Source organism: Odocoileus virginianus, chromosome 9, assembly GCF_023699985.2.
Source record: "Odocoileus virginianus isolate 20LAN1187 ecotype Illinois chromosome 9, Ovbor_1.2, whole genome shotgun sequence".
In the NCBI taxonomy this organism is placed as follows: domain Eukaryota; kingdom Metazoa; phylum Chordata; class Mammalia; order Artiodactyla; family Cervidae; genus Odocoileus; species Odocoileus virginianus.
In genome coordinates, this window is record NC_069682.1 from 48,857,539 (window position 1) to 48,870,467 (window position 12,929).

Below are 12,929 nucleotides of genomic sequence, written 5' to 3' on the forward strand. Positions count from 1 at the left end.
TGTAAAACTGTATAGAAAAAAATACTAGAAGGAAAGATTCCAAAAATGGACAGTGATCTCTGGGTGGTGGAATTGTATATGAATTTTTTCTAATTCCTTGTATTTTTCTAATTTACTATCATGAGCATGTATTATTTTTAAGGTGAATAACAACAAAAAAATTTTTTAATGGCTATGGACTTCTACCTTGCTGTAATATATTTCTGATTTTCCTGAACTAGCTCTTTTTTGATGTTTTCATCTTACTTCTCAGACTAATTTTTGGTAGTTTTGATGATTATTTAGAGGCAATAAGGAACATAGATGGTTGCAAATAAATCTTGTGGAACGTATTCCACCCAGCTCTACCATAGGACAAGCCCCTTAAAATTCTTTCTTTTAGCTTGCCAGTGCAATGGCCACAGCAAATGCATTAATCAGAGTATCTGTGAGAAGTGTGAGAACCTGACCACGGGCAAGCACTGTGAGACCTGCATATCTGGCTTCTATGGTGATCCAACCAACGGGGGAAAATGTCAACGTAAGTCAAATTTTTCGGGGTCACTGATTGCAAATCAGGTGGCACATAGTGTCTGTTTGTCTTGATTATCTTGGAGGAAGAAAGCCACTTGGTTTCAAATAATGTGTTTCTTAAGTTACACTTGTCAGGAGGTCAGCTGAACTGGAAGAGAGAGAGCAGAGCTGCCTAGTGTCAGAGTAGATATTAAAGCATCTAGTCAAAAATGAAGGAGTTAAAGCCTTTAATCAGTTCCTGTGATGATGGAAGGAAAAGGCTTACACTGAGAGAGTACTGACTCCCCTTGTTCTACTTTCCTTCTTGGAATGGTGTGCTGTTTGAGCATCAAGTGAGTTAGCATAGGCTTGGGGGTCAATGTGAATTTAAGGTCCAGTAAAAGCCTCTTATGGACCCTGATGGGACGGAGAGTGGGTAAAGTCTCTTTGAGGTTCCCCTCCTCCATGTGGAAGCTTAGCAGAGGTGACCTCTGCCTGAGGCCTCAGATACAGAGACCTAGGAGTGAAGGTACCTGAGCTACGAATGCAAATATGTGAGAGAGAGTGGCTGGCCAGGGGGCCTGAGCCCTTGACTCAACTCCTCTAGAGAGTTCCACCCAGGTTGGTGTGGAGAAGGCAGCTTTCCCTGTAAGGCCCACCAGAGAAAACCTTTATCGTTGCCTATGGTTTGGCCTCAAAAGTCACATGTAGGTTTTTAACCAGGAGCAAAGAGTTGGACACGACTGAGCAACTGAACTGAACTGAACTGAGACTCCTCAATACATCCAGTATTTTTAAAGATTTAAGTAGCCCTGTGTTTCCCCATACATGTCAGATAGATTCCTGTAAGCAAAAGGACACTTACTGTTAGCACACAAATTATATTTTTTAAAATGACAAGTGATACCAATAAACTACTTTCTGGTTTGTTCTAGTTTGCAATGGAAAGATCCATCAGGTCTGAGGAAAAAAATAAGAAAGGAAAATCTCTTAGCTGCTCCCCAAGTCCCACCTCCAAACTCCTTAGCATGGCCCTTGAAAATCTGATTCCAAAGCAGTCAGAAGAGAGCTAGTGTCCTAGTGGAACCTCTCTGGGATTCATTTTCCTCGTCTGTAAAATGGGGATAGTAGGGTGGTTGTTGAAATGAAAGCAGTCAGCAGGACATGACAGGTAGATGTGAACCATCATTATTACTCTTCAGATGTCCTTTCTTACCATTCTTATGTAAAGCTCAGATTAAAAGGTATTTAGTAAAAATACTTTTTTATTCCTTGTGGCTAGATTTCATCCATTAGATAGTAATCAAGAGTACCTGACATTATTGAATGATTGATATATATTGATGAGGGCATTGTGCTGGCAGCCCCCTGAGACAACGGTGCTTTTAATATTGCCAAGGTAGAGTAGCCTGACCAAGCTCTCACTGTGAGATTTGGCCATGCTGAGAGTCACATTCAGGAAATGTGACTTTAGCTACTGGGTCTGGTTGTACCACTATGATGAGGGTGTTGTCATCCCTGTTATGTTCAACTGTTATCTTATAAAGTTATATTCTCCTCTTGGCATTTGTATGGCTTGAATACCGTTGTCCAGAACTTACTGTTGTTGTTTAGTTGCTAAGTCATGTCCAACTATTTGCAACCCTATGGATCATGTAGCCTGCTAACCTAGGCTCTTCTGTCCATGGAATTTCCCAGGCAAGAATACTGGAGTGGGTTGCTATTTCCTTCTCCAGGGGATCTTCCTGACCCAGGGATCGAACCTGTGTCTTCCACATTGGCAGGTGGATTCTTTACCACTGAGCCACCTAGGAAGCCATTTCCAGGACTTAGAGCTAGCTTTATTTTTCAGAGTCACAATCTATAATAGAAAGCATAATTTAAAAATTCTATGAGTGGCACCAAGTCTTTAACGTTTTCTTCTTAGAACTGAGTAGTCCTTAATCTTTAGATAACAGCGATGATTTTTTGAATGCTTACTGTATTTCATTCATGTGTTGATCCTCCCCAAAATCCTCCAGGATAGGCATTATTATTACCCCCATCACATGAATGAGGAAGCCGACTTAGAAAGGGAGCTAAATGGAGGGGCCTGAATTCAAACCTGGGCAGATTGACCATAGGCCTTTGCTTTTGTTAATACATTGCACCTCTCTCCATCCTCAGCAGAATGAACCCTTGTGTTGAACCCTTGTGTTTCTCACTGCAGCGTAAATTTTCTTCACCACTGCACTATTCTATTCGTAGGTTTCTTTGAGTGATATTTTTTCTCCATGGGATTTATTTTAAAAGTATACCTATCTGTAGCCTAATACTTTTAATTTATGCACAGAAAAACAGGTTGTCGAGTGAAAAGCTGTTGAGGGAAAAGATCATTTATTTCAGCTGGAGTAAAAAGTTTGTCATAGGTCACACAGAGATGTTGGATGAAAGGTGGAGATGAAAGGTGGCTAGAGGAGGGAGATGACAAGAGTCGTTTGCTCTGAACGCTAAGAAGTCAGGCAAGGGTGCTGAATCATGGAGGGCCTCTGAAACATGACCTGCCGTTGGAATCCTTCCTCAGCTCTGAGCCCTGGTGTGATTTGAAATGTGGCCATTGGCAGAGCCTAACCAGACCAACCCTCCCTGCAGGGAACAGTCATTGCTCAGAGGTCTCTATGGGGACAGAGATTGTGTCTGTGTGCCCACACTGAAGATGCTTCAGAAATGTTTATTGAGTAGATGAAAGAATCGTGATACAATCATAACAGACTCTGTTACATCCCAAAGAGGGACAGCCTCAAATGGCAGCAGACACTGATGTTCTTTTTCATGCTGACTGGTGACTGACTCCTTTAATGTTGACTCTGATGTTATTTGAGATAAATCACCAGCTTGAAAAAACAAGAGTTTTACCTATTAAATGAATGATTTTATTTTACCTATCTTTCCAGTTGAATCCAGTTCAGACAGAATTACTTGTTTTGGGGAAAAGTCTGATAGTGGTTATCTTATAAGCCAGTTGTGGCCACCCCCTTTCCTTCTCCTTCTCCCCAGCATGCAGGTGCAATGGACATGCGTCGCTATGCAATACCAACACCGGCAAGTGCTTCTGCACCACCAAGGGCGTCAAGGGGGATGAATGTCAGCTGTAAGTACTATACTCCTGGGACTCCTGGCACCATCCACACCTCACCAGGGAGTGTGAAGGGGCTGTGAAATTGCCTGAACCCCAAGAGCCACCCTCTTCCCTGGGCCTTGTTGCCATGGGCTCTGAGGAATCCTCAAATCGATTGATTTGAAATTTTCCCCTTTCTGCTTCAGAGAGGTCTAATTTAGTCACCCTCCATATTGAGGAGGTTGTCAGTTTAGCAGAAATTCCTTAATGGCTCTTTAAATCACATTTTTATGTTTGAGTGACACTGACAATTCCTGGGTTGCTGATTTGGATTAGTCTTTTCAGTAAAGGCTCTATTTTTGTCATGTCAGGAGATTTTCTTAAAAGATAGAGTTGGAAGAACTGGTATTCTAATTGTAGAGAGTTCCTCTTGCTTTTAACACATCCCTCCCTGTTGTAGCATTTTCCTTAGTGATACATATCAAACATCATCTGGGGAAGAGTTTGGGGTCCACATCCTCGAAGATGCAAACAGCATCAGGCAGAGTTGGAGATTCAACCCTGGCTGTGCCTCCAACTGACTAGGATGCTGTAGAAGCAAATCATTTAACTGTGTTAAGCCCTGTTTCCCCCATCTATCAATAGTGAGGCTAGTGGTAATTGTTTTTAGAGTCCTGGTGAGTTGAAACAAGGGATTATTCCTCAGTTTCTCTCTGCCTCGCCAGAAAACCTCATGAAACAAGTTCTAGTTTCACTCATTCTCTCAAGCATAGACTGGAGAGAAATGTTTAGTAGTATCAAAACATTGACCTGATATAAGCAGATAGTCACTGGTGAATTTTGTTTTTCTTAAAAAATGCTTGTAATGTCACCAGTGATTGAGACTTTGATAGTGGCATTCAGAAGAATATTGCTCTGTCTGTATTTTTTAGTAATATATATGTTTCCTGTTTTTGTGCTGCCCTGAAGCCAATACATAAAGTCTAATCAGAGATTAAATTTAGTTTTTAAATCTATGTTCCTTTAAACACAAAAATGTAACAGAGCAAATTTAATCACCCCTGCCTTCTGTTAATGGTATACATGAAGAAATGAGGTGTAGGTTCAGTGAAAGACTTTCTCTTTAGGAAATTTTAGATATAAACAAGTTCTGGTAATACTAGATAAAAAGACATAAAACATCCTTGAATTATTTATTGGGGAAAAGTGCTTGACTCAAGCTTTCTCCTCCTTTCATCATGGTTCTTAGCTATTGTGCCTTCTTGAATCACTTTGTTAAGTGGGAGCTTGGGTGTTACCGATGTTCATGGATGATATTTATGGGGAAATTAACAATTCTTTTTGACTAGAACTCTTTTTCTCCAGACTGGTGAACCATATCCAAGAGTTTTTAGTTTTGGTTGGTTTTTTTTTAAGTGATCCTTGGTGTTTAGCCTTCTCTCACTTGTGTTTAAAGAACAGGTTCAATTTATCTATGGAGAATAGGAAATTTGAGAAATGAATATGTGAAAAAAAAAAATTATTTATTTATTTATTTTTCAACAACAGCTCTGATTTTATTGCAGTAATAAAAACTGAGAGCTAGATGGCCCTACAAGAAAAACATATGTAAGATAGCTTTTCTTTCACTCAGCCACTATTTACATGTTTTGGCATAGTCTCATCTAAACAGTTTAACTTTGTCACAGTCTTATCCACACATACACTTTCCAAGATGGATAAAAACTTACGACTTTATTAGCAACTAACCACAGGTAAATCGATTTGAAAAATGCCTTAACTGCACTTTTAGAAGAGTATTTGTTCATACAAAAGTGAAAATGTGTTTTCATGATAAAAAAATAGGATCTGAATTTTACTTTATTTGAATTTATCTTATATGTTTTGGCAAATATTTATTGGTTGTTGATGGTGTGAACTGCTGGGCAGTCAACATTGAAAATGAATGCAGACTCTTGTTAGTCCATCTGATTAGAGCAACAGTGAAGAATGTAATTGTACTGACTCAAAAGGTATAGTTTATGTAAGAGGACCTGCTTGATTTTAAAGTGAATGTAGATTCACTATTGAATGTAGATAACAATAGAAAATAATCTTCATTTTTTCCCCTAGATGTGAGGTAGAAAATCGATACCAAGGAAACCCTCTCAAAGGAACATGTTATTGTAAGTGTTTTTTGCAGTTCTTCTTCGTCTAGAAGGAAAGCAATTCAATAAAACTTCATTATTTTCTTTTATATGGTTTGAGAATGGTAAATGCTATAGGAATATAGTAACCACCCATGGAAGTGGCTCTTAATTTGATGTGTCATTTTCTACTAAATTTAATTCATATGTGAACACTATTTTAAGCTGCTTTAAGTCTGGTTGTGGTTTATATTAATATGTCTATGGCAGTTATCAGGGAAGAGTACAGAGATAAACATCTCTGGGTTTCCTTATTTGTATTCTATTGAAACCTTATTTCATTTGCCATTATCTGGTTGGGAGTCATCATATTTCATATTTTAAGATTGATCAAAAACAGAATTCTAAAAATATAGTTAAAGTTATCATTCTCTCTGAAACTGATTTGTGTTAACCACCTCTTTAGGAATTAATATGTAAAATAAAATGTGCAATACACGGTAAACCAGATCCTTGTAAGTAAATGCATTTTCTTCCCATATGAGAATCTACATACTGGGCCAGATTATGGAACCAGAGAAAAATGATCTAATGTTTTTCTGCTGTGATTGTATACCCATACCATCTGGGTTTAAATAACATCCCTTCGAAATTCACGTCCACCTAGAACTTAGTAAATGTGTTTTTTCTAGAAAAAAACAAGAGAAAAACTTCATGACTTGCATATGGGAAAGAGTTTTTCAGTATGATTCCATAATCACAACTCATAAAAGACAAAATTTTTTATTTGGGACTTATAAAAATTTAAAAACTAAAAACAACCTACAGACTAAGGAAAATGTTTACAAAGCATATCTTTGATTGAGAACTTATGTTCACAATATATAAAGAACTCCTACGAATGAATAAGGGGACAGTGTCAGTTAAAAACAGGCAAAGATTTGAAGACATTTCACCAAAGAAGGTAAATGAATTGCCAATAAGCATGTGAAAAAATGGGTAACATTATTAGACATTTGGGATATGTGTGTTAAAACCACAGTGAGATATACCCCTAGTTTTATTGAAATCAAAAGCCAGTACCACAGCTTAATAGAAGTAAACTGGATTCTTATATCTGCTTCACAATCTGTTGCACTATGTCTCTTTGGTTAAAGTACACACACACACACACAACCTGGCCCCACCAGATATAGTTGAAACACACACACACATCCTGGCCCCACCAGATATAGTTGAAAAGGACGGAGTGATTTTTTGTTGTTTCTGATGCACCATTCAGTATGCAGGACCAGGGCTCGAACCCATGCCACCTGCATTGGATTGCAGAGTCTTAACCAGATGTCCTATTCATCATAGGAGATTGGAGTGCAAAAGTAGGAAGTCAAGAGATACCTGGAGTAACAGGCAAGTTTGGCTTTGGAGTACAAAGTGAAGCAGGGCAAAGGCTAACAGAATTCTGCCAAGAGAACACACTGGTCATATCAAACACCTGTTTTCAACAACACACAAGACGACTTTACACGTGGACATCACCAAATGGTCAGTACAGATTGATTACATTATTTGTAGCTGATGATGAAAAAGCTGTATACAGTCAGCAAAAACAAGACCTAGAGCTGACTGTGGCTCATGTCGTCAGCTACTTGCAGCAAAATTCAGGCTTAAACTAAAGAAAGTGGGGAAAACCACCAGGCTAGTCAGGTACAACTTAAATCAGATCCCCTATGAATATACAGTGAAGGTGAGGAATAGATTCAAGGGATTAAATCTAGTAAACAGAGTGCCTGAAGAGGTATGGACAGAGGTTCAGAATATTGTACAGGAGGCAGCAAATAAAACATCCCAAAGAAAACAAATGCAAGAAGGCAACGTGGTTCTTTGAGGATGCTTTACAAATAACTGAGGAAGGAAAGGGAGAAAGGGAAAGGTACACCAAACTTAATGCAGAGTTCCAGAGAATAGCAAGGAGAAACAAGAAGGCCTTCTTCAATGAACAATGAAAGGAATAGAGGAAAACAGCAGAAAGGGAAGACTAGGGATCTCTTCAAGAAAAATGGAAATATCAAAGGGACATTTCATCCAAAAATGTGCACAGTAAAGGACAGAAACGGTAAAGATCTAATAGAAGCAGATGAAATCAAGAAGAGATGGCAAGAGTTGAGAAGAACTGTACAAAATAGATCTTAATGACCCAGATGGTGTGATCACTCACCCAGAGCCAGACTTTCTGGAGTGTGAAGTCACCTGGGCCTTAGGAAGCACTGATGCCAATAAAGCTACTGGAGGTGATAGAATTCCAGCAGAGCTATTTAAAATCTTAAAAGATGATGCCATAAAGGTGTTGCACTCAATATGTCAACAAATTTGGAAAACCCAGCAGTGGCCACATGACTGGAAGAGGTGAATCTTCATTCCAATTCCCAAGAAGGGCAGTGCTGAAGAATGTTTGAACTACTGAACAGTTGCACTCATTTCGAATGCTAGTAAGATTATGCTCAGAATCCTTCAAGCTAGGATTCAGCATTACATGCACTGAAAACTTCCTGATATTCAAGCTGGGTTTAGAAAATGAAGGAACCAGAGATCTAATTGCCAGCATTCGCTGGATCATAGAGAAAGCAAGGGGATTCCAGAAAAGCACCTACCTCTGTTTCATTGACTACACTAAAGCCTTTGACAGTGTGAATCATTACAAACTGGAAAACTCTTAGAGAGATGGGAATACCAGACTATCTTACCTGTCTCCTGAGAAACCTGTATGTGGCTCAAGAAACAACAGTTAGAACCTTATATGGAACAACTGACTGGTTCAAAATTGAGAAAGAAGTATGACAAGGCTGTTTACTGTCATTTGCTTATGTAACCTATATGCGGAGCACATCATAGGAAATGCAGGGCTGAATAAATCACAAGCTGGAATCAAGATTGCCAGGAGAAATTTCAACAACCTTAGATATGGAGATGATACCACTTTAATGGCAGAAAGTGGAGAGGAACTAAAGAACCTCTTGATGAGGACACAAGGAGAGTAAAAAGGCCAGCTTAAAACTCAGTGTTAAAAAAAACTAAGATCATGGCATGAGGTCCCATCACTTCATGGCAAACAGATGGGGGGAAAATGGAAACAACAAAGTTCCTCTTCCTGGGCTATAAAATCACTGTAGATGGTGACTGCAGCCATGAAATTAGAAGACGCTTTCTTCTTGGCAGGAAAGCTGCAACAAACATAGTGTATTAAAAAGCAAAGACATCACTTTGCTGGCAAAGATCTGTATAGTAAAGGCTATGGCCTTTCAAGTAGTCATGTACCGATGTGAGAACTGGACGATAAAGAGGTAGAGTGCCAAAGAATTGATGTTTTCGAACTGTGGTGCTGGAGAAGACTCTTGAGAGTCCCTTGGACAACAAGGAAATCAAACCAGTCAGTCTTAATGGAAATCAACCCTGAATACTCATTGGAAGGACTGATGCTGAAGTTGAAGCTCCAATACTTTGGCCAGCTGATGTGAAGAACTGACTCATTTGAAAAGACCCTAATGCTGAGGAAGATTGAAGGCGGGAGAAGGGGACGACCAAGGATGAGATGATTGGATGGCATCACCTACTCGATGGACATGAGTTTGAGTAAACTCCGGGAGTTGGTGATGGACAGGGAGGCCTGGCATGCTGCATTACATGGGGTCTCAGAGTCGGACATGACTGAGCAACTGAACTTTACTGAACTGAACTGATGGATGTTATCCTTTGATACTGTACCAAAACCAGGCAGCTGATCATTTCTTAGAGGTTAGTTTATAGTGTAGAACCTGAAACCACATCAATTAATTTTTTGTAATTTAGTACATTTAGTATATTTCTGTCTTGAAAAATAAAAGCCAATAGCAGTGATATGGAGAAATCGAAACACTTATAAAGTTTTTGTGAGAATATAAAATGGTTTTCCACTTTGGAAAATCAGTTGGCCGTCTTTTGAGTAGTGAAAAATAAACTTATAAACAACTCCTCATTCCCCTCTTCCCCTACCCACTAGCATTACCATTTTACTTTCTGTCTCTGTGAATTTGGTACCTGGGTACCTCATATGAGTGGAATTATACAGCATTTGTCTTTTTGCTTTTTTATTTTCTCTCATTTAGCATAATGTCCTCAAGGTTCATTCATGTTGTTGCATGTGTCAGAATTTCCTTTCTCTTTGAGATTTTGTTTATCCATGTATCTGTTGATGAACATTTGGATTGCTTCCACTATTGGGCTATAATTTCTTTGACTGCTATGAACATGGTTGTACAAATAGCCCTTCAGCATCCTCTTTTCTGCTTTTTTGGTGTATATTCAGAAGTGTAATTGCTGGATCATTTGGTAATTGTATTTTTAATTTTTTGAGGAACCGTCATGCTGTTTTGCACAGTAGGTGCACCATTCCCACTAGTAGTACACAACAGTTCCAATTTCTTCACATCTTCACCAACACTTTTTTTGATAGTAGCCATTCTTCTATAGATGATATGATGTCTCATTGTGGTTTTAATTTGTATTTCTCTAATGATCAGTGATGTTAAGCACCCTTTCATGTGTTTATTAGCAGTTTGTATATCTTTAGAGAAATATCTATTCAAGGCTTTTGCCCATTTTCAAATCAAGTTGTTGAATTGTGCAATACTTTTTAAAAATTTTTTTATTTTTTTGAATTTGCAATATTTTTTAGAATTAAATTATACCATGTTTAGCCAGTCGGCTCATTTTCAAGCTCTTTTCTTTTGCTACATTAGTCTTTGAATGCTTCCTTGCTTTCTAGAAAAAGTTAACTGAGACAGGTATTCCTTGCCCTGGACCTGGAGTCAACCATTTTTACATGGAGTTTTGGTTTCTTTTATACCATTAATTTATAGCTTTGTATCTTAAACATGAATAGATGATCAATTAATATTTGTAGGTAAGTTTGGTGGGAGCCTAAAACCTCAACCAGGGTCATGATACAAGGAGGTTTTGGTGGGTTAACTCAAACAAAATATTATTGCTCACAACTTAGCTAAAAGTACTTTCTTGGCTATTGAATATTTATGAGAAAATCAATCTGTATCTCTAGAGACATACTGTGTTTTGTTTCCATTTTTAAATACATGTTTCTTTCTTTCCATAGATACTCTTCTTATTGACTATCAGTTCACCTTTAGCCTATCCCAGGAAGATGACCGCTATTACACAGCCATCAATTTTGTGGCAACACCTGATGAAGTAAGATATAAAAGTCTTCTTACTTTGTTTTGTATTTGTGTGGATCTTTTCCTTGGGCATTATGGATAGAAGCACTGCCTTAGCAGTGGTCTCCAGAGTGGAGTCCACAGGATAATGTTTAGAGGTACAGGAAAGAAGTGTTAGACTCTGCATCTTATCTCCTTTCTATTTAAAAGGTAAGAATGGTGTTGTTAAGATTTACCATGGTCTGATACACAGACTGAAATTGACTCCACACATACTTGGTTTATCTGTCAGCCCATCACAGCCCCAGACACGAAAGGAGAGGAGACTGCAAGGGGAACTTCCTTGTTAGTGGGGCAGTGGCAGAACCCAGTCTTACTGCTTAAAATAGAACTTAATACCAGTGATGCAGGCAGAGATAACACTCAAGCTCCTAGAATGAGTTCTTAGCCTCATTAGGAGGTTAAAACAGTGAAGGTTTAGTTGCCCCATAAGAAGTCAGCCAGAAATAATTGAAATTACTGCTAAATAACTGTTTAAAATATATTTTTATGTCTATTGTTGTTAATGGTGAACCCTAGCATGCCATAAGGTGTTACCTAGGAGTAAAAGGGAGCCAACACAGTGTGACATTTAAAAGTGAAGTGTCTGGAATGTGAACACATACCTATATGATTTCTTCAGTGAGATGTAAAGTCATTTAATACCTACTCTGGTACATAATGAAATTTTACTAAATTTGATGATAAATTATTTAGGCACTTCCTTGGAGGCTTCTTATTATCAATATACACAAAACCATTTACCATTACAAAAATATGGTAAATATAACAGTACATGGAAAGCAATATGATAATGAGCCAAAGTATATTCCTTTGATAACAAATGTTATTAGCAAGCATGGCTAAATTTAAGAAATAAATAAATCAGTAGAAAAATGAAATCCAGTATGGGATGTTTACAATTAAATGAAAGTAAGATTTGTTTTTATATTCCAGAGTTATACAGTGTATGTGTCTTGTTTTTTACAAAAGCACCAGGATTTCAAGTTTATTAATCCTTTCCGTGGAAAGAAGTAATTGCTAGTAATTACCTGGTCAGGGAACTAAGATCCTACCTGCCGCAACGTGGCCAAATAAATAGATATACACTTGAGCTGTCCCTTCAAGAGGATGGTGAGGCTTTATCAATAAATGAGAAGGTAACTGCTTTATGAGAGGAACTTCTGGTTTTGGAAATAGCTGTTTGGAAATGCTTCCATTGTTGTAATTTTTATGCTGAAAAACTATCAAAAGAATGCTCTTTAAAACCTTTATTTTCTAACCCATTTAAAATTTTTCAGTGTGAAGAATTTCAGCAAGATTGCATTAAAAAATACAAAATACAGCATCTGACTCATTTGGAACAGTTTTTTGACCCCAAGAAACAGATTTATTAGCCAAGTTTTAGGGAAAACTAAAAATTAGTATCATGATTTACCTAGCACAGCTGACAGTGCTCTTTTTCCAGGTGGCCCAGAACATTCCTCAGAGATACCTTTTTCAGTCGTTAAAACCAAGAGTCAAAATAAACTAGCTCTTCAAATTGCTGTATCTCTAAGTGGTATACAAAGTTTTCAAAGATAATAAAGCATATTCTGTCATTTCTCTTGAAATAATATTTTTAGTGAGAGAAAAATGTTCTTAATCATGGGTGAAGACAATCAAAAGTTTTAAAATTTAAAAAAAGAAAGGTTAAAATTTAGTTTATTTCAGCTTTATGTGCTGTTTCTTAAAAACCATTTCCATTTTGAACTTTATACTCTATTTAATCTATGGATTCAGAAGAATATAGATTTGATTTATAAATGACAGTTGATCAAGTGTCTTACTCTCCAAACATTTGGAAAAGGCTGCCCAAAGGATCCTTAAGAGACTGATTCCCCTTATATAGGTCACAGGATGTAGATCATTGTGCTCTGGTGAGGGTCTTTTTTTAAAAGAAACTTTTTTGTAGAGTTTGGCATTTGATAA

The 12,929-nt window shown here is 37.8% G+C and overlaps 1 protein-coding gene across 3 annotated transcripts in view; it reads left to right on the forward strand.

Moving 5' to 3' along the window:
• ATRN (attractin) overlaps positions 1 to 12,929 on the forward strand; it is a 180,632-nt gene that overhangs the window by 110,785 nt on the left and 56,918 nt on the right. For all 3 annotated transcript variants that reach the window (XM_070472354.1, XM_020877059.2, XM_020877060.2), the window contains exons 19-22: positions 383 to 520; positions 3,529 to 3,622; positions 5,702 to 5,754; positions 10,859 to 10,953. In XM_070472354.1, the coding sequence (XP_070328455.1) occupies positions 383 to 520; positions 3,529 to 3,622; positions 5,702 to 5,754; positions 10,859 to 10,953 (380 nt within the window). The remainder of the gene's footprint in view (positions 1 to 382; positions 521 to 3,528; positions 3,623 to 5,701; positions 5,755 to 10,858; positions 10,954 to 12,929) is intronic.